Genomic DNA, 22,088 nt, shown 5'->3' on the forward strand with positions numbered 1-22,088 from the left:
TGAATTCTCATGTGATTTTTTAGTGATTCTGATCTTAAGAAACTCTTTCCGCAGTTAGAGCAGCTATAAGGTTTCTCTCCAGTGTGAATTCTAATGTGTATTTTTAGTGAATCTGATCTTATGAAATTCTTCCCGCAGTCGGAGCAGCAGTATGGTTTCTCTCCTGTGTGTGTTCTCTGGTGTATTTTAAGTTCTGATGAAGATTTGCAACCTTTCCCACAGTCAGAGCAACAATGAGATTTCTTCCCTGTGGGTCTCTGCTGGTGTTTCTTGAGGTGTTTTGACGTGGAGGGACTCTTCTCTGCCTCATCAGCGTCATGAGGTTGTTGAGACCCCCCAGAGGATCCACGATAGTCACGTCTCTCTCCTGTGTGAATAAAAAGTCAGACAGATGGTTTAAGGCCCACAACAGCAAAAATCCACTGTAAAAAGGTGATGCCAACAGCGTAGCCATGATGTTGTACAAACAATGACGTCTGTAATGAATGTTAATTATTTGACATTTGTCTTAAGACAGTCAAGTGAACAACAAGTCATATTTTGTCATATTTTCCCATTAGTAGTAACATCGATGATTGTATGCTAGAAATACGCTTTTAAAGTTGTTGAAATACTAAGCAGTGTGCCAGACAAATTTTGGTCTCCAATATAGGCACCTTTTTGTAGGCCTATGTTGTTAGGTGAAGTTATGGGTCCTACAGTAGGTCTATGTTGTTGATAGGTGAAGTTATGGGTCCTACAGTAGTTCTATGGTATTGGTATAACTAGGGATTTCCGCATTAGCATGGAGGAGTTTTACTGAAAACTTCAGGAGCATAACGTCAGAATTTACGAAGGCCAGCAGCAGCGGGAGGAGGAAGAGTTTTTTTCCTTATGGTTAGGCTATCTTGATCTCTGGTTCCCTTGAGTCATTTGTGTGTCTCAATTATTTAATAAAACACGTGATTCCTATGTTGATGATGTAAAGAACATTTGCTGCTCTGTGGTGTGTATTGAGGAGCAACCAGACACTGCACACATTTGTGAAATTGCTTATTCCAGTTACTAATAAGCATGCACCCATTAAGAAAATGACTGTAAAAACTGTTCAATCCCAGTGGATTGATGAGGAATTTAAAAATGGTATGGTTGAGAGGGATGAGGGAAAAGGAATGGCAAATAAGTCTGGCTGTACAACCGATTGGCAAATGTCCTTCAAATTGAGAAATCATGTGACTAAACTGAATAAAAAAGAAAAAAACAACACAATGAAACAAAGATAAAGAATGATAGTAAAAAGCTTTGGAGAACCTTACATACAATTTTGGGGGAAAAAATAACTGAATCAGATGGCTCATTAATCAAAGCCCACTATTTTTATTATTTTTTTCATTGGCAATGTAGTGTCTTAACACTTAGTACTTATTTATGTAATAAGAAAGACTTGGAATACAAGCAATTGAACTGGAGCTTCACATTTACTCAAACTAGTTAGTACCAGAATAACATAGAACAATACTGCGCATGACCAAGGGTGCTCCATCCTTAAAGGGGACATCAGTAATTAACATAACATAACAGGCAAGATTAGCAAACTTAGGCATGACATACCAGCAACAAACGCTGACAAATACATCCAAGTATATCTGACCAAATTATGAAAGACAAGCAATGTAATTTAGAATTCCATAAAGTCAGTGTGGAAGAGGTGAAAAAATTATTGTTGTCTATCAACAATGACAAGCCACCGGGGTCTGAAAATCTAGATGAAAATTAATGAGGATAATAGAGGACCATATTGGCACTCCTATTTTCCGTATCTTTAATTTAAGCCTACTAGAGAGCGTGTGACCTCAGGCCTGGAGGGAAGCTAAAGTCATTCGACAGCGCTATGCTCTGCATAGTTAGCTCCAGGTAAAATGTTGCACTTATTCAGCCATTCTGTGACCAAAAACAAGCTACATATGGACAGTACCAAAATAAACTGACTCTGGAAATGACAAAGAGCCTCGTAACCTAGCTGGAAATGGGACAAATGGACCCCTTCTGTGGTAACAGGCTGGGAAGATTTGTAACCAAATCTAATTCCCAGGAACGGGGTTCACATGAGCCACAGAGACTGTGTGGGATAATAACATGACTGTGTCCAACCCTGCTTGTTCCCTCGACTCCACTACCAACCACCAATCTCCAACAGGGCCCTTAACCTGTATCACTAGACACTTCATAGTGAGCTATCGGTAAGAATCAGCAATGAATCCCAATAATGAGCCACCTATGGGAGGGGTAACAAATCTTTGTGGACAAATCTCAACGTATTACTGCTACCCTGGGGAGATTGCTATACACCTTGAACATCGGCTCCAACACTCGTCGGATGTGTCAGGGCTTGCAAACTATTACAGACAACAAAGGGAAGCACAGCCGATAGCTGCCCAGTGACACGAGCCTACCAGACGAGCTAAATTACTTCTATACTCGCTTCGAGGAAAGTAACACTGAAACATCTATGACAGCATCAGCTGTTCCGGACGACTTTGTGATCATGCTCTCCGCAGTCGATGTGAATAAGACCCTTAAACAGGTTAACATTCACAAGGCCACCAGGCCAAACGGATTACCAGGACATGTACTCCAAGCATGCACTGACCAACTGACAAGGGTCTTCACTGACATTTTCATCCCCTGTCTGAGTCTGTAATACCAAGATGTTTCAAGCAGACCACCATAGTCCCTGTGCCCAAGAACACTAAGGTAACCTGCATAAATGACTACTCATGTCTGTATCCATGGAGTGCCTTGAAAGGCTGGTCGTGGCTCACATCAACACCATTATTCCAGAAACCCTAGACCCACTCCAATTTGCATACCGCCCCAACAGATCCACAGATGATGCACTCTATTGCACTCCACACTGCCCTTTCCCACCTGGACAAAAGGAACACCCATGTGAGAATGCTATTCATCAACTACAGCTCAGCATTCAACACCATAGTACCCTCAAAGCTCATCACTAAGCTAAGGACCCTGGGACTAAACACTGAGCACGCCCCCATTCTCATTGAAGGGGTTGTAGTTGAGCAGTTGAAAGCTTCAAGTTCCTTGGTCTCCACATCCTTGGTGTCCACATTATAGGCTTAGTTAACTGGTGAACTATTGAAATCATGGAAACAATGACGACTCTAATTCTAGATTTGGAAGAGAATGTGCAGCACCTTGAATATATTGTTGTCTCTACTACCAATTAATAAACCAGGGAGGAATTACTGACAGTAGGAGCATGGTGGAGACCTCCAAGAGAGGGAAATCAGGAAGGGAAAATGACAGCAAGTAGTGTAGACGAAAGGGATAAAAAGTTGGTGAAGCAACAGATGTGCTGGAATGAGAACAATATAGATGGAACAACAATGTAGACGCTACTTTGAGAACACAAACTCTCACATCTTTCACAGCACAGAGCGAGGGAGTCCAGGGGATGACTGGAGGAGCAATGGAGGAAGCATTGTGGGATTCTCTTGGCGTGAGTACAGTTGTTGAGACTGAGTGGACAATGGTGAAGAACAGTGGAGTGAAAAGGGCTAAAGTCGGTAATAAACAGCAGTTTAGTGTCGGAGTGGGAATCATCAGCAAGGATGTTTTTGTGGGTGACCTGTTAACGGTCTCAAAGATGTTGAAGGATGAATTGGGTAACGTGGAATCGGTTCGAGTGACCAGGAGTGGGATGATACTGATTGTGTGTCAACAGTGCAAAAGGAGAAAGCTGTGTGTGGTTTAGGTTAAACATTTCAGGTAGACGCACGTTGATTAAAATGAATGATAGACGGAAGGTTTTACTGTGGTTTGGTGAAGTGGTTCTCCCATCTTATGTAAAACCTGGGTAAGTGAGATATACAGAAGCCGCTGCAGTTTGGACATATGGCAAGTGTTTGTCGAAGGAATAAATATGTCGTAGTCACATGAAGCATGTTGTAATTGTGATGGAAATCACATTCCCGAGTTCCCGGAGTGCCCTGTACGGATGAAGGATGTCACAGTAGCTAGGATGATCAGGCCCATCCAGCAGGTGTCCTATATGGAGGCAGTGAAAATAGCTGAAGGAGTAGAGAGGAGAAGGTAGTTCATGTCCCACAGTCTGCAGTGAAGCCATGCCGGAGAAGGATCCCAACACACTAGTAGTGAACAAGGTGGACTTGGTTGAATTTATAGAGCAAGTGATAAATTGCATTCATAAATTATTAGTAACCTTCGTCCAAAACTAGCAGTTTCCGCATTAGCTTGGAGGAGTTTCTACAACAAAATTACGTTTGCATTGCCCTCACTGCCGCAGTGATAAATTGCATTAATAATAAACTAATAAAACATCTAAAGAAGCTAGACATCATTGTCAAGGCAGCAAATAGATTTCTGGATCTCCAGGGCTTCAGACAAAATTTTACAGGAAGTACTGAATGAAGACGTTCCACCCCTCCCAGGTTCCTGAACCTGTGTCGGGATCTGAATAGTACCCATTTTGTTTGAAATTCAGGGTATTGGAGTTAATTTGGTTTGTGTTTATTTTACGTAATTAGTATGATTTGTTAATCCCAATTTTTTTGCGTTTTTGTTATTTTTTACAACCCCGTACAGTAGGTGGCAGCAATACACCTGATGAGTGTAGTCTGACTATAAACCTCTGAGAAGAAGACATGTCAGAAACCAAAGTGTTGGTCAGTGTTTCCAGCTGACCCTAATTAGATGTTACATTACATGTTGTTTTCTTACTCATGTAGCCGACTAGCTAGCCAACATATTCATACCTTGCTCAACCCTCTCTGATAAGATACCGCAGCACAAACATGCTTGTCTAGGCCTACACCAGCACTGGTACCAAGCAGTATTAACTAGCTACGTTTGCGCTGACTCTTAATACATTTAGCAAGCTAGCTATTCAGCGATTAGCATTAGCAATAGCAACTAACATTATTTGAGCAACACCTTGCTAAGAAAATACAATATTTCGCCTTTAATGCAATGGCATGAAAAGAATTGCCAGAATATTATACAATGACTTAACAGCTGTAACAATTTGACCCTCACAGGAAATCTACACTGGCAATTATAGAAAGACCAATTTACTATATAACCATTGATTCTTGAAGAATATAACTTATAAATGCCTCAAATCGTTCAACTGTATTACCCCACCAGAAACCAAAACATAAGCTCGTATAACGCCACTGTTTGTAAACTAATGCTATATGGCTGAGGAGTTGGGTCAATCCAAGAGTTCTGACCTCACAATGACGGTAAAGCACCCATGCTAACTGGCTAACGTTGGATAGCTTGCTAGACACAAATCAGAGAAAACCTCACTCTTACCATTTTACTTGCCATAGCAGAGTCGGTTAGGCTGTTTTCATGTTATCCAGACAGTTGGTGACAAACTGTGCTGCTGGCAACAATTTAATTTGAGCTTTTTTGCAGAAATGTTTACTGACATCGGCCATATTCAACGGGTGTTGAGCGTTATTAAATTCATCAGTTATTCTGCACTCTGATACTCAGATGAGGGTGCTCTGCAATCGGAGTAGAGAGCCAGAGCAAATTTACGAACGCACCCGAATTACCAATGTCCATTGAGAATGCACACAACCCCTTGGCTAAGAACGACGTAAATAATCAAGTCAATAAACATTGGGTAGTTAGTTAGAATATAGTTAATATAGCGGCAAGTTTGACGTATAAGTTGCCAACTAACGTTAGGTAGCTAGTTAACATACTGGTACCTACGGCTGTAAAGATATGCTATGCGTTTTGTAAGGACAGTGTAGCTAACATAACGTGTAACGTAACTTATTTGAAAAGTCATTACTTTATTACATTGCTCAACATTTGTCATAATTATTTAAAGCAGTTCATTTGTATCCGCTCGTTGGACTTTCGCTGCATATTTTCCTCCATTTTCTTAAAATCTGAAAAGTTGAAGCCACGCCCATTTCATGAAGAATTGCATTATGGGCCCTAAAGTACTGCATGTATACTTCGTATTTTGGCAAATTTAGTTCGACATCCGGGAACTTTTGTCATACTAACTATATCCATACAATGACCAATTAACATCACAAATAGTACAGTTAGTAAGAGTATTCTAACACAGCGCAGGACTCTGGGCAGCCATTTTGTTTGTTTAAAAACTAAGTTGCCCCTTTAAAAAAGCCAAACAATCAATTAACCAACCAATCTGCAGTTCAACGAATAACAAAGCTGTAATTCCACCACTTATTTGGTAATAAGATGGTGGATGGGGCTGTAGAAATGTAACTAGTCTCAAATGCATAGACAGACCTATGGATGCAAGGACCAACCATCCATGATATCAACATTATAGTTCTAACCATGTTGAGGCGATACATTGTTGGTTTACATTGATTCTAAACATTGGAGTAAAAAAAAGCTTATTTGGGGATCTGATGGGGTAGAACAGTTGAACCAAGATCATGAAGCATGTGTTATATTCTTCAAGAATCAATGGCTATAAATAAATACTTTAAAAGTCAAAATATGGATGTAGCAATTGCACATTTCCCCTTTAACACCACACATCAGTTCAACAATTGCAGAGTTTGTGCTTCTGTTTTTAAGACAGTACTTACTAGTGTTAATCAGGGCCCGTTCAGCGTTAGAACCATCGGACGCATTAAGATGCGTTTGGGAAACCGGGCCCAGAGATCCAGTTTCTTCCTCTTCTTCATTTTTCGATGTGACAGTCACCTCCGTCTCCTCTTCTTTCACTGAAACGTCTTTCTCTTCTTTCACTGTAACGTCTTTCTCTTCTTTCACTGTAACGTCTCTCTTCTTTCACTGTAACGTCTTTCTCTTCTTTCACTGTAACGTCTTTCTCTTCTTTCACTGTAACAGCCTCACCCGCTACTTGTTTTTGTATTGTGACATTTCTCTTCCTCCTCCTCTTTCCCTCTGAACGCGTCTTCCGCTTCTTTAACTGAAACGTCTTTCGCTTCTTTAACTGAAACGTCTTTCTCTTCTTTCACTGTAACGTCTTTCTCTTCTTTCACTGTAACGTCTTTCTCTTCTTTCACGAACGTCTTTCTCTTCTTTCACTAACGTCTTTCTCTTCTTTCACTGTAACGTCTTTCTCTTCTTTCACTGTAACGTCTTTTTCTTCTTTCACTGTAACGTCTTTCTCTTCTTCTTTCACTGTAACGTCTTTCTCTTCTTCTTTCACTGTAACAGCCTCACCCTCTACTTGTTTTTTGTATTGTAACAAGCTCCTCTTCCTCCTCCTCTTTCACGAGAGCTTCTTTCTCCATCCAGCAGACCTTCTCTTCTTCAGCAGGAACGGGGTTAAGTTTGAGACTGGAGCTATGAGGCATATATTGAAATCGCTAAGCGGTATAATTCAAAGCAGTGTCACTTTATCAGCATCGCGTGATGAATGACGTCTGAAGAATAATTTCGTTGAACACCTGATTGGTTTGGTATTGGACTCGTTCGACATTGCAGCCGACAGTGCAGGTGGCTGCTGACTGCTGACTGACTAATTTACAAATCACCTTGCACCATAAATAACTTCTCATTATTATTTATAAATCAGTCAGCCAGTCACCGTTTACCCACAACGCAGCATGGATTTGATGCTCTCGATCACCTGATTGGTTTGGTGATCATTTGGGCTCGTTCGACATTGCAGCCGACAGTGCAGGTGGCTGCTGACTGTTCTAAATAAAGCTCAAATCCTTGAGTAATTAATCTATTTTTGACACGAAAGAGCCAATGCTTCAGGAAGCTTTGTTTCCCCATCACTACTTTTCAGCATGTTTTCTGTGAATTAGACTATGGGAGTTTTGTAAGTTTTTCCACCTTGGCTTACTGCTAGTTGGTTTCTAACTGGTCTCCGGTAGTTGGTCTCGCTGACCATAACTGTGCAGGTTGGCTACAATGGTTAGGCTAATAGCTAGTTGGTTAAATAGCTAATGTTAGCTGGCTGGCTAAGATAACTGCATATAGCTAATGTTAGCTGGCTGGCTAAGATAATTGCATATAGCTAATGTTAGCTGGCTGGCTAAGATAACTGCATATAGCTAATGTTAGCTGGCTGGCTAAGATAACTGCATATAGCTCATGTTAGCTGGCTGGCTAAGATAACTGCATATAGCTAACATTATTTGATATTTGGTTAGATGGCATTATGTATTTCCAAAACTGTGGTTTACTTTAATCACTTAAGTCATGAGCGCAAATTATTGGTTTAATTTAAAGTTATACATTTTAAGTTATTTCTGTTGTAGTTTACATTATAGGGAATAGGCTGGTCCTGCATATTACTTCACACCTGACTTTGGCATTCTTCTGATTTCTGATTGGTTTAATGTAATAACTCTAAAAATAGAACTGTGAGGTGTTACTTTGCAATGGGAATGTTTTAATATTTTATTTGATATTTTATAAACAATACAAAACATACACATACAAACAACAACATCATACAAACATTAACTACATCACACCTGCCCAGACCCACTAGAACACACCCCCATTTCCATTAACTACATCACACCTGCCCAGACCCACTAGAACACACCTCCATCTCCATAAACTACATCACACCTGCCCAGACCCACTAGAACACACCTCCATCTCCAGCGCCCGCATCAGCACCATTTTATTTCTCTCCGTCGCCCACTCACTTTAAACTTTTAGATAATAAAGCATTTTACCATTCTATTGTGTTAACAACAGAGGATTGGTTGAGATTAAAAGTCATTTTACATTGTATAACTGTTCTTCTGGCAGCCAACTTTCTAACTCCTCCCATAACTTTATGATGTCATAACATTCCCAGAAGCATTTTTGAGACATTGTTAGTTTTACACTTAAGACATGACTCTGCCGTTGTGCTGTAGAATTTGTGAATTTTGTATCTTGTATAATAAGGGACTATCATTTGTCCCAACATCACAGGCCACAGACTTTGATGCAGTTAAAAACTTACAAAAGTGTTTCCTCAGTTTGAGATCGACTGAGTTTTTTTTTTTACACCTGCCAATGTAAATCCATTGAACGAGACAAGTTACCAGACAGGACATTATGCTGATGCTCTTCCTATTGATAACCTGAATGACAATTATCTTGTGGGCGGTGGTGGTGATGACGTCCAATTCTATGACGTCGTCCATCGGGATTCCCCAGAAAAGAAGACGCTCTGGATTGATCACTGGAGTCAGATGTGAAGGAGGAGGTTGATCATCAGGAGTCAGATGTGAAGGAGGAGGTTGATCATCAGGAGTCGGATGTGAAGGAGGAGAATGATCATCAGGAGTCAGATGTGAAGGAGGAGGTTGATCATCAGGAGTCAGATGTGAAGGAGGAGGTTGATCATCAGGAGTCAGATGTGAAGGAGGAGGTTGATCATCAGTGAACCTCTAGGATTGTGGCTGGGCTGGCGTTTACACTTCCAGCTTGGTCATATACTTTGATACATTGAATGTTGATATTGTGAAACTATGTTATATATTTGTGCCTCCTGTTTCATGAAGTGATGTCACTGAGTACTGCCCCTATATATACAATTTATTCGGAAAGTATTCAGACCCCTTAACTTTTCCCACATTTTGTTACGTTACAGCCTTATCCTAAAATGGATTAAATAATTTTTTCCCCTCATCAATCTACACAATACCCAATAATGACATCACATTGCCCCATAATGACATCACAATACCCCATAATGACAAAGCAAAAACAGGTAAATAAATGAAAAAAAAAACAAGGACATTTCTAAGTGACCCCAAACTTTTGAATGGTAGTGTACATAAACATGATGTATTTGTACACCATCTAGGAGCAGTATAGACCTAGTCTGTTCATTATATACATCTACATGATGTATTGTTACACCATGTAGGAGCAGTATAGACCTACAGTAGCTAGCTACTTATTTAGATTTAGTTTGACTTAATGAAACTGCCTTAAATGTGCTGTAGTAAACATTGTTTTATTCGCACTAATCAATCAACACATTCAAGTCTTTTGTATGTCTCAATATAATAGTATCATTTAATTAAACCCATTTAAAAATAATCTTTGTCTGAAAATAAAATATGATCCTCAACTGCGTTTCCCCTCCAGTCAGCAGACGGCGATGTGCGTCTTTCAGGCGACGCTGCCAGCGTGACGTATAATCTAGTGGACGGGTCTTCAGAAACAGCTCGTCAACCATCTCGGTAGCTTGCTAGCCAACATAGCCGAAAGATTCAAGCTATTTATTCGCTTTCGGTCTATATTAGCTACTGTTTTTAGGCACACTTCTGTCGTATCTACTTGTTAACCTATTTAATTTTATATTACGTTATATTTTATTAGTCAGCTATAGTAGCCGGCTGGTTTAGTTAGCACTAGCCTAGTCGCTATTGATATCTAGCTAACATCCCCGACCATGAGCTCCCTAAACTATTCCCCTCCTGTTAAAGAAGAGGGGAAATGCTGGTCGGAGAAAGAGGGTCTTTGGCTGAACATTGTCGTGAAAGAGGAGGAGGAAGAGGAGGATGTCACGGTAAAACAAGTGGAGGGTGAGGCTGTTACAGTAGAAGAAGAAGAGAAAGACGTTTCAGTGAAAGAAGAGGAAGATGCTGTTTTTGGAGTGAAGAAGGATGGGGAGATTACTGTCACATTGAAAGATGAAGAGGTGGAGATAGGAGATCTGATTCACACCAGTAAGTACCGCCTTAAATTGTTTTTTAACTTTGGATATTCGGATTTGGCTCGTCAATACCTCTTCAACGGAGGGCCCTGAGATGATTACATATGTCTAGAATCAGACGATGTAGAGAGCAAGCTACCCCTTGTTTTCTCCGTTCCGTTTCCAAAAAAGTGGCTTAACATATATATTTGAGAAGGGTCTATCTGCTGACAGCAGACTGGGGGGCACGGCATGTAGTGATTTTCGTGTAGTGATGTTTTACTACACACCGAGCCCCCCAATAGTGCCATGTGAGAGTTGGGTTGACTACACCAACGATTATGGATATACTGACAAGATGTCTCTCCTCCCTAACAAGGGGAGTCGTTGTCCACAAAGCGGCACTGCGGGTTGTCTAGCTCCCGCTTATCCTTTCTTTGGATTGGTGGATACATCTTATTATTGTAAACTATTGTTTATATTCTATGAGGGATGTTGATGTCAACCGCCTGTATTCAATGGAGAGAGATGCTAAGCTACTAGCATGAATATGCATAGCGATCTGGAGACAACTCCTGTAGTGTTTTTATCAAAGTTGTCGATATGTCACGTGTCCACGTAACAACTTAATCATTACGAAACTTCTGTTAGATCAAGTAAACCTCGCGTAGCAAATAAGCCATTAATTTGGTTGTTGACCAAATTCAACATTTTCCACGTTGGTAATTGTTTGCACTTGGATACAACCTACTGGCATGGATACAACCTACTGGCATGGATACAACCTACTGGCATGGATACAACCTACTGGCATGGATACAACCTACTGGCATGTCCTAGAGAGCTAAAGTTGTTAAATTCCTGGATTTTAAATGAATATTTTCCATATTAATGATAATTTGTGTCTTCCTATCCACATGTGGGATCCCTCTCCTTTGTCGTCCTCTCTACACCAATAACGGACTACTACTGTGATACTGCCTGGATTCGAACCAGGGACTGTAGTGACACCTCTTGCACTGAGATGCAGTGGCTTAGACCGCTGCGTCCGTGTGTGCGTTAACTATTTAACAGTACAAGAATGCTTCAAAGGCAGCAAAACATTTTATATCGGTTATCGGTTTCGTTTTTTGGTCATGAAAAATGTAATATCGGTGCATACCATTATTCAAAAATGGATTATATTATACTTTTTTCCCTCATCAATCTACACACAATACCCCATAATGCCATCACAATACCCCATAATGCCATCACAATAACCCATAATGCCAAAGCAAAAACAGGTTTTAGATTTTTTGCAAATGTATTAAAACTATTCCCCATGATAACTAGTCTTAATGTAAGATGTACGATCCCAGGATAACTAGTCTCAGAGTAATGTAAGATCCCAGGATAACTAGTCTCAGAGTAATGTAAGTCTCAGATAGTTTTAACCCATTACAGTCTAAGCCCTGTCTGAGGGGGAGGTTCTTCTAAGCTATATGGAATTGTTTAAAGAAGGTTTAAACAACATGAAGGGCTTCCCCTGTATTGTACTGTTTTAAGAAGGTTATACCAAGGATCATTTTGCTATTTGATTTTGAACTGTAAGACCCATGGAATTATCAACAAAAAAGATTTGTCCATACTTCTATAACTCAGTAAAAGGCACCTGACAGCCCGCTTGGAGTTTGCCAAAAAGGCACCTAAAGGACTCTCAGACCACGAGAAACAAGATTCTCTGGTCTGATGAAACCAAGATTGAACTCTTTGGTCTGAATGCCTTTTGGCAACCTCCAAGCTGGTTGTCATGTGCCTTTTACTGTGGGGTGGATTCCGTCTGCCCACTCTTCCATAAAGACCTGATCGGTGGAGTGCTGCAGAGATGGTTGTCCTTCCGGAAGGTTCTCCCATCTCCACAGAGGAAATCTGTAGCTCTGTCAGAGTGACCATCGGGTTCTTGTTCCCTTCCCCGATGAAGGCCCTTCTCCACCGATTGCTCAGTTCTGCTGGACGGCCAGCTCTTGGAAGAGTTTTGGTGGCTCCAAACATCTTCCATTTAAGAATGTTTTTTCGTAACCCTTCCCCAGATCTGTGCCTCGACACAATCTTGTCTCGGAGCTCTAAGGACAATTCCTTCGACCTTGTTGCTTGGTTTTTGCTCTGACACCTGTGGGACCTTATATAGACACGTGTGTGCCTTTCCAAATCATGTCCAATCAATTGAATTTACCACAGGTGGACTCCAAACAAGTTGTAGATACATCTCAAGGATGATTAATGAAACAAGATGCACCTGAAAGCAATTTTGAGTCTCATAGCAAAGGGTCTGAATACTTATGTAAATAAGGTATTTCTGTTTTTTTAACCTATTTTCACTTTGTCATTATGGTCTATTGATGACACCCCTCTGACACAAGATAGCCATCAGAAAAAAACCTCTTCCTTAGCCTACTCCTCCCGCTGCTGCTTGCCTTCGTAAAGTTTCTGGTAATAAACTACACCAGCAGTCGTTATGCTCCTATATTTTCTGGTAATAGGCTACACCAGTAGTCGTTATGCTCCTAGAGTTTCTGGTAATAGGCTACACCAGCAGTCGTTATGCTCCCATAGTTTCTGGTAATAGGCTACACCAGCAGTCGTTATGCTCCCATAGTTTCTGGTAATAGGCTACAACAGCAGTCGTTATGCTCCTTAGTTTCTGGTAATAGGCTACACCAGCAGTCGTTATGCTCCTATAGTTTCTGGTAATAGGCTACACCAGCAGTTGTTATGCTCCTATAGTTTCTGGTAATAGGCTACACCAGCAGTCGTTATGCTCCTTAGTTTCTGGTAATAGGCTACACCAGCAGTCGTTATGCTCCTATAGTTTCTGGTAATAGGCTACACCAGCAGTCGTTATGCTCCTATAGTTTCTGGTAATAGGCTACACCAGCAGTCGTTATGCTCCTATAGTTTCTGGTAATAGGCTACACCAGCAGTCGTTATGCTCCTATAGTTTCTGGTAATAGGCTACACCAGCAGTCGTTATGCTCCTATAGTTTCTGGTAATAGGCTACACCAGCCGTTGTTATGCTCCTATAGTTTATGGTAATAGACTACACCAGCAGTCAGCAACCTGACAGCTGACACCTACAGCTGTAGGCTATTTGTGAAAGGGATAAGAAGTAATCAGGTATTTTGACATTTCCACTGGATCAGCGTATTACGTATTTCCCTTCCATGCCGAGTGGTTATCGAAAGGGCGAGAGCTGGAAATATTTTTCAAATACTTTGAGGAACTATTCTCATTTGCAATTTTGATTAGACTTTGTTTACTTGCTGTTTGAGGTGAATAAAACATTACTTTGAGAAGCTCCAGAACTCATTAGTGGTGGTGCGTTAAGACAATCAGAAATACTATCAGACATCCCCAAATGGGCACATTTATAGGCCTACATTTGCGTGCAGGCCAGGTAGACTAGTCCTACTTCTATATGCGTAACTAGGTGTGCGTCCTTACTCAACATTGACAGGAGTGTTTCTAACAAAACACAAGTAATAAATTGACGCATCTTGCGGGGTCAGGTCTGGGTGGTCTGCCAGGGGCCGTTTCATTTAGTATCCGTTTGGGTCGGCATGGGGAATAATTATATTTTCCCATAGTATGTTTTACCGAAGTTGACCGACTGAAAGGGAGTGTAACTTTATGACTGGATTCGGGCTAAACTTTGAACATTGAGATATTAAAGACATGATAGATCAGACACAGAGTATATAAATGAGTGAGATCTGTAGAAAGACTGGCTGTGGAATGTGCTGGGTGGACGGGAGGAGATCACAGGATTGGTTTAGGGGAAGAGGATGGACATCTGTGGATTAGGCGAAGGAGGGTTTGAGGTCAGGTCAGATCCCCTGAAGGGAGTAATAGGGGTTTAGTATCCTGTTACCCTCTTCCTGTCGACCCAGAAGATGTAATGATGCGAGAGAAGGAGGAGTGTCCAAAGTGGGGTATATATACTTGTGATGATGAGAACATGTTTTTGTCTGAATTACAGCTGTAACGACCCTTTGGGAAGAATTCAACTTGGTTAATCTTCTCTAGTGTGCGTGAGTTATTTACTCTGAACGATTAGAACCCAACACTATAATTACTGTTCCCCGAAGGAGGGAAACGAGGTGCAACACCTGTTTGGCCCCGCCCCTTCCTGGGTCGGTGAAGAGCCGTATTATATTTAAGGAATAAACCGGAGCGAGGCGTGAATTTAATAGTATGTTGTACCTAGTTTCCCTCCTTCAGTGAACAGTAGTTATAGTCATAACGTTACGCTTGTCATATGATGAACTTCAACTTAAATACGGATCTTGCTGTTGGACAGTTTTTTTGTATTCTGAAATGCACTTAAACTATGTATCATTTAGTGGCTCCTTATGTTACGCTGGGAAAACAGTTTGTGGGCACATAAATACTAAATAATTTCAGTGTTTGCTAAATCTAATGTTTTTTAACAGAGTCAATCCAAGATGGCGTAGCAGTAAGACGTGTTTGTTGTTGTAAATGTTTTTTTTTTTTTGTCATTTCTTGTATATATTGCAAAATATTTAAATCTCTTTTTCCATGTTTAAATGAAATATACCTTCCGGCAACCCGCCTCACCCAATGTGATACGGATCTGCAATTTTCCGACCTCATAGCTAGAACCTCCAACAGAAGCTAGCCATCAGAAGCTAACCAGCTAATTAGCTACTAGCTATGTAGTCATTGTTAGCCACTGCTAGCGGCCTTTACATTTTTAGCTCAGACACCAGCCTCTTTTAGCCTGGATAATACATGCCAGTCTACACAGCGCGATATGACCCTATGATCACTTGGCTACATAGCTGATGCCTGCTGGACTGTTCATTAATCACGGTACTCCATTTAGTTTATTTTGTTTATCTGTCGGCCCCAGCCTCAAACTCAGGCCCCGTGTGTAGTTAACTGACCCTCTCTGCCCATTCATTGCCATTTGACCTGTTGTTGTCTTAGCTAGCTCTCCCAATCAACACCTGTGATTGCTTTATGCCTCTCCAATGTCAATATGCCTTGTATACTGTTGTTTAGGGTAGTTATCATTGTTTTATTTTACTGCGGAGCCCCTAGTTCCACTCATCATGCCTCAGAGAAACTCTTTTGTACCGCTTCCCGCACATGCGGTGACCTCACCTAGCATACCTAGTGCCTCCAGAGATGCAGCCTCTCTTATCGTCACTCAATGCCTAGGTTTACCTCCACTGTACCCGCACCCTACCATACCCCTGTCTGTACATTATGCCTTGGATCTATCCTACCACGCCCATAAATCTGCTCCTTTTATTCTCTGTTCCCAACGCACTAGACGACAAGTCAACAGAAGTTAGAAATTACACCATAAATATTCCCTTACCTTTGATGATCTTCATCAGAAGGCACTCCCAGGAATCCCAGTTCGTTCCATACATTTCCATAAAGTCCATAATTTATGTCCAAATAGCCTCTTGTTGTTAGCGTGTTCAACCCAGTAATCCATCTTCATGAGACGCAGACACTTCGTCCAGACAAAAACTCAAAGTTCCGTTAGTTCTTTAGAAACATGTAAAACGATGTATGGAATCAATCTTTAGGATGTTTTTAACATAAAACATCAATAATGTTCCAACCGGAGAATTCCTTTGTCTGAAGAAAAGCACTGGAACGAGAGGTAACTCTGTCGAGAGCGAGCGTCATGAGACCAAGGCACTCTGCCAGACCACCGACTCAAAGAGGTCTCATGAGCCCCTCCTTTATAGTAGAAGCCTCATTCAAGTTTCTAAAGACGGTTGTGGAAGCCGTAGGAAGTGCAACTTTATCCATATCTCAATGTGTATTCGGTAAGCCAAGCTTTAAAAAACTACAAACCTCAGATGTCCCACTTCCGGGTTGGATTTTTCTCAGGTTTTTGCCATACTCACAGACATCATTCAAACAGTTTTAAAAACTTCAGTGTTTTCTGTCCAATACTAATAGTAATATACATATATTAGCAGGAGTAGGAGTAGGAGGCAGTTCACTCTGAGCACGCTATTCATCCAAAAGTGAAAATGCTGCCCCCTATCCCAAAAAGGTTAACAAATCTCCAAACAAGCTTCAATGCCATACAACACTCCTCCCGTGGCCTCCAACTGCTCTTAAATGCTAGTAAAACTATCTTTGCCCGTACCCGCCCGTCCAGCATCACTACTCTGAACGGTTCTGACTGAATATGTGGACAACTATAAATACCTAGGTGTCTTGCTAGACTGTAAACACTCCTTCCAGACTAATATTAAGCATTTCCAATCCAAAATTAAATCTAGAATTGGCTTCCTATTTTGCAACAAAGCCTCCTTCACTCACGCTGCCGAACATACCCTCCTCGCACAACTGACTATCCTACCGATCCTTGACTTCAGTGATGTCATTTTCAAAAAGGCCTCCAACACTCTACACAGCAAATTGGATGCAGTCTATCACAGTGCCATCCGTTTTGTCACCAAAGCTTCATGTACCACTGCTCTCGTCGGCTGGCCCTCGCTACATATTTGTCTCCAAACCCACTGGCTCCAGGTCGTCTATAAGTCCTTGCTAGGCCGCCTTAACTCAGCTCACTGGTCACCATAGCAACACCCACCCATAGCACGTGCTCCAGGAAGTATATCTCACTGGTCATCCCCAAAGCCAACACCTACTTTGGCCGCCTTTCCTTACAGTTTTCTGTTGCCAATGACTGGAACGAATTGCAAAAATCACTGAAGCTGGAGACTCTCCCTCACTAACTTTAAGCATCAGCTATCTGAGCAGCTTACCGATCGCTGCAGCTGTACACAGCCCATCTGTAAATAGCCCATCCAACTGCCTTCCTCACCCCCATGTTTTTCTTTACTTTTTTTGCTCTTTTGCACACCAGTATTTCTACTTGCACATCTATCACTCCAGTGTTTAATTTGTAATTACTTCGCTACAATTGCCTATTTATTGCCTTACCTTCTTACTCCATTTGCACACACTGTACCGCCTTTCTTTTGTGTTATTGACTGTACGTTTGTTTATCCCAAGTGTATGTAACTGTTTTTTTTTGTCACACTGCTTTGCTTTATCTTGGCCAGGTCGCAGTTGTAAATGAGAACTTGTTTTCGACTGGCCTACCTGTTTATATAAAGGTGAAATACAAATAAATCTTAACTTTATTAGCAACACCCAAATGTATACTGTCATTAACGCGGTTCTTCAATAATTACACATAATTCTCTAATACTGTAGCAAAGATTATATTAAGCAGGACATTCAAACGAGCCTCACAATTATAATCCAAAGTAGTGTGAAATGTACTCATAAGCAACCTGGAAATGGAGGTTACTCCCCTGTGTTTTCCCCCCATTCACATTCAGAATACATTGTGAAAAACTATAATCTTTGCTCACCATTTTTGCTCCTGGCAGATATACTACATCCATAACTATCGGTTTCCTCATTAGCAGGGAGGTGTTTCTGCAATCACCTTGTGTGCTTATCGCCCTCGTCCTGCAATTTTATTAACCACAGAAAGGGGCCTATATTGGAGACCAAAAGTTGTCTGGCACACTGCTTAGGATTTCAACAACATGAATAACTTATTTCTAGTCTACAATCATCAATGTTACTACTAATGGGAAAACAAGACAAAATGTGACTATTCTTGCTCATTTTAAGACAATTGTCAAATAATTCAACATTCATTACAGACGTCAATTGTTGTACAACATCCTGACTACGCTGTTGGCATCACCTCTGACTTTGTTATTCACACAGGAGAGAGACGTGACTATCGTGGATCCTCTGGGGAGCCTCAACAACCTCATGATGCTGAAGAGGCAGAGAAGAGTCTCTCCAAATCAGAAAACCTCAAGAAACACCTGCAGAGACCCACAGAGAGGAGAATTCACTGCTGCTCTGACTGTGGGAAGAGATTCACCTCCTCATCAGGCATTAAAATTCATCAGAGAACACACACAGGAGAGAAATCTTATAGCTGTGGTCAATGTGGGATGAGTTTTAGACAATCTGGAAGTCTGACAGTGCACCAGAGAATACACACAGGAGAGAAACCTTATAGTTGTAATCAATGTGGGAAGAGTTTTACTACATCTGGCTCTCTGACTCTCCATCAGAGAACACACACAGGAGAGAGACCGTATAGCTGTGATCAATGTGGGAAGAGTTTTGTTAAATCTAGCAAGTTAACTCAACACCAGAGAACACACACAGGAGAGAAACCTTATAGCTGTGATCAATGTGGGAAGAGTTTTACGACATCTGGCTATCTGACTCTACATCAGAGAATACACACAGGAGAGAAACCGTATATATGTGATCAATGTGGGAAGAGTTTTGTTCGATCTGACCAGCTGACATTACACCAGAGAACACACACAGGAGAGAAACCTTATAGCTGTGGTCAATGTGGGAAGCGTTTTGTTACATCTAGCTCTCTGACATTACACCAGAGAACACACACAGGAGAGAAATCTTGTAGCTGTGATCAATGTGGGAAGAGTTTTGTTAGATCTAGCTCTCTGACATTACACCAGAGAACACACACAGGAGAGAAATATTATAGCTGTGATCAATGTGGGAAAAATTTTACTACATCTGGCTATCTGACTCTACATCAGAGAATACACACAGGAGAGAAACCCTATATCTGTGATCAATGTGGGAAAAGTTTTGTTACATCTAGCTGTCTGACATTACACCAGAGAACACACACAGGAGAGAAACCTTACAGCTGTGGTCAATGTGGGAAGAGCTTTAGTAATTCTGGTGATCTGACAGTGCACCAGAGAATACACACAGGAGAGAAACCTTATAGCTGTGATCAATGTGGGAAGAGATGTACTACATCTGGCTCTCTGACTCTACACAAGAGAACACACACAGGAGAGAAACCTTATAGCTGTGGTCAATGTGGGAAGAGTTTTGTTTCATCTAGCAAGCTGACTCAACACCAGAGAACACACACAGGAGAGAAACCTTATAGCTGTGATCAATGTGGGAAGAGTTTTGGTCAATCTGGCAGTCTGACTCTACACAAGAGAACACACACAGGAGAGAAACCTTATAGCTGCGGTCAATGTGGGAAGCGTTTCGTTTCATCTACCAAGCTGACTCAACACCAGAGAACACACACATGAGAGAAATCTTATAGCTGTGATCAATGTGGGAAGTTTTGGTCAGTCTGACTGTACACAAGAGAATACACACAGTAGAGAAACCTCTTATCTGTGACCAGAGATAATCTGATAAACGATCTCTGATCAAATATCAGAAAATACATACATGGAGTTGTTTCATGATATCAATGAATTAATGTCACAATGTAGAATGTTTTAACATTGCAGTAGGAGTATTTTAATGTCACAATGTAGAACCCAAAACGCCATTTCACCAGGAGAGTGAAATCCTGCTGGCCTTTGATGAGGAGAACAGCCATGCCCTCGAGAACGTCCCCATGAGACTTGGGGCTCTGCTAGGGCTGTTTTTTATTTTCCCTTAAATTTCTCAAAAATGTCAGAAAAACACTTAGGTTCTTAAGTTACTGTGTTTTGGAGTGAAGTTACCAGGGCCGGTCATAAAGATGGCAAACTTCCTAACATAACTAAGTGAATATGATATACACACTAAAGCTGAAAAATCTGCATTTAGCAGTCTACAATATTGTTAGTTTACCTATGATTCATTTTTAATTTGTTTTTATTGTACATCATTATTTCAAAAATGTTTAAATGTCATTAAAAGCACTATACAAAGTAAATGTATTATTTATTATGGTCTGACATGTCTGCAGAAATGTTGCAATTTTGTAATGTGTTTTGTTTGGTCAATTGCTTTGTAAATATCAATTCACATTTGTGGTGCCACTAAATAAACTATTATTTAAGTCAATATTGTTATAATGGAGGGAGGGTGGACAGGGAGTTAAAAAAATTAACCCCGAAAGGTTCTTTGAGGGACCATTTTAATGGGTTCCCGCACAGTTTCAATTTGAAGAACCCCTAAAGGATACACCATGAACCTTTTATTTTTAGAGTCACCTTGTCCAAGAGACATTTACATAGTTATACACAGCCCAATTTGGGATGACTATATTGGGGCGAAATGGCAGCCACAACAGACAGACCTGATATCGCCCATAATTCGACGTCACGGGCTGAGTGGGTATGACCAAAGTTATTCTATTTAGCTACACTTTGTAGTACATTTTTACACGTTAATAAATGTTTCTGATGCCACATCCCGCGTTTTCAAAAGGGAGTCATTGCTTTTTAGGGGCAGTCGCTTTGTAGCTATTTGTCTGAAAGTATTTTCTCAGCTGCGATACCAACTCCAGTCAGCAGATGGCGATGTGCGTCTTTCAGGTGAATCTGCCACTGAGACGTATAATCTAGTGGACAAAACGCTTCTTCAACATCAACAGCTAGTCAGCCACCTTGCTTCACTCTAACTTTATGGAAAAATGTTTATTTAATACATCTAGTAATGCCTCTCATACAAGGAAGACCCCCCCCCCCCCCTCAGGCCTTAAGGGCAGTTGCATTTCAAATGTAGTACACGGACAGAGAAAATCCAAGAAGCGTATTATAGTTACATTGTTAGGGTAACTTGCCCTAAAGTGGACACACTCCCTTCAGTTTCTGAGACAATTGCCCAGACTTTGTAGACTGTTTAATAATGCTTAAAACTCATCTTTATCAAATTATCCATTAAAGATACCAACACAAAACCTACGTTTGTCTATATATGGGTTGTTTAAATTGTATCTAATTATATTCCCAGTATTACTTTATCAAATCTCTAGTGTCGTGTCTTTGGCTATACCGGATTAAGTGATATGACCTGCTATTCTATAAAATAATTTATCCGTAATTACTATTACCTGATTGAGCTAATCATGTAAATGTAATTAACTAGAGAATCAGGCACCACAAAATAATATTTATAGAGCTGTTATCTTCCGAATAAACTCTTAAAGACCTAGTAATATTTTACATCCATAGCAGTCCATATCAATCATCACCTCAATTCAGTCTCATAATCTGAAAGTTGTAAATTCTTGGTTATCTGCAAGAACCCTGGCTAACAAGTTGAATCAGCAATGCAAAATTGTGTTTAATTATTTATTTACTAAATACCTAACTAATCACACAGAATTCACATACACACAATTAATCATAACTTGATTACAAATTACGTCATAAAGGAAAACGTCCCTAGCGGACGGAACAGATATGACAGCTGGTTACACAAAGAAAAGGGGATTGGGTTTGAGTGAAAGAGCGGGAAGACTGAGGAACAAAGGGAGAAGCGATGTCTCTATCGTGCCGTAGGCAGCTACTCTATCGTGAATACAGTATCTTATGCATTCTAAATTACCGTCCATTTGGAAAAGGAAAATGCAAT

At 40.7% G+C, this 22,088-nt stretch overlaps 1 protein-coding gene across 2 annotated transcripts in view; it reads left to right on the forward strand.

The window, feature by feature from the left end:
* The first annotated feature begins 10,171 nt into the window (after positions 1–10,171).
* Positions 10,172–22,088, forward strand: part of LOC139424741 (zinc finger protein ZFP2-like) — an 89,901-nt gene continuing 77,984 nt past the window's right edge. The window contains exons 1-2 of one of the 2 annotated variants that reach the window (XM_071176852.1): positions 10,172–10,688; positions 18,441–20,442. In XM_071176852.1, the coding sequence (XP_071032953.1) occupies positions 10,412–10,688; positions 18,441–19,822 (1,659 nt within the window). In that variant the 5' untranslated portion in view covers positions 10,172–10,411 and the 3' untranslated portion in view covers positions 19,823–20,442. Of the gene's footprint in view, positions 10,689–18,440; positions 20,443–22,088 lie in introns of those variants that run through there. The other variant, XM_071176853.1, reaches the window with a different exon arrangement.

Source organism: Oncorhynchus clarkii, chromosome 13, assembly GCF_045791955.1.
Source record: "Oncorhynchus clarkii lewisi isolate Uvic-CL-2024 chromosome 13, UVic_Ocla_1.0, whole genome shotgun sequence".
NCBI lineage: Eukaryota > Metazoa > Chordata > Actinopteri > Salmoniformes > Salmonidae > Oncorhynchus > Oncorhynchus clarkii.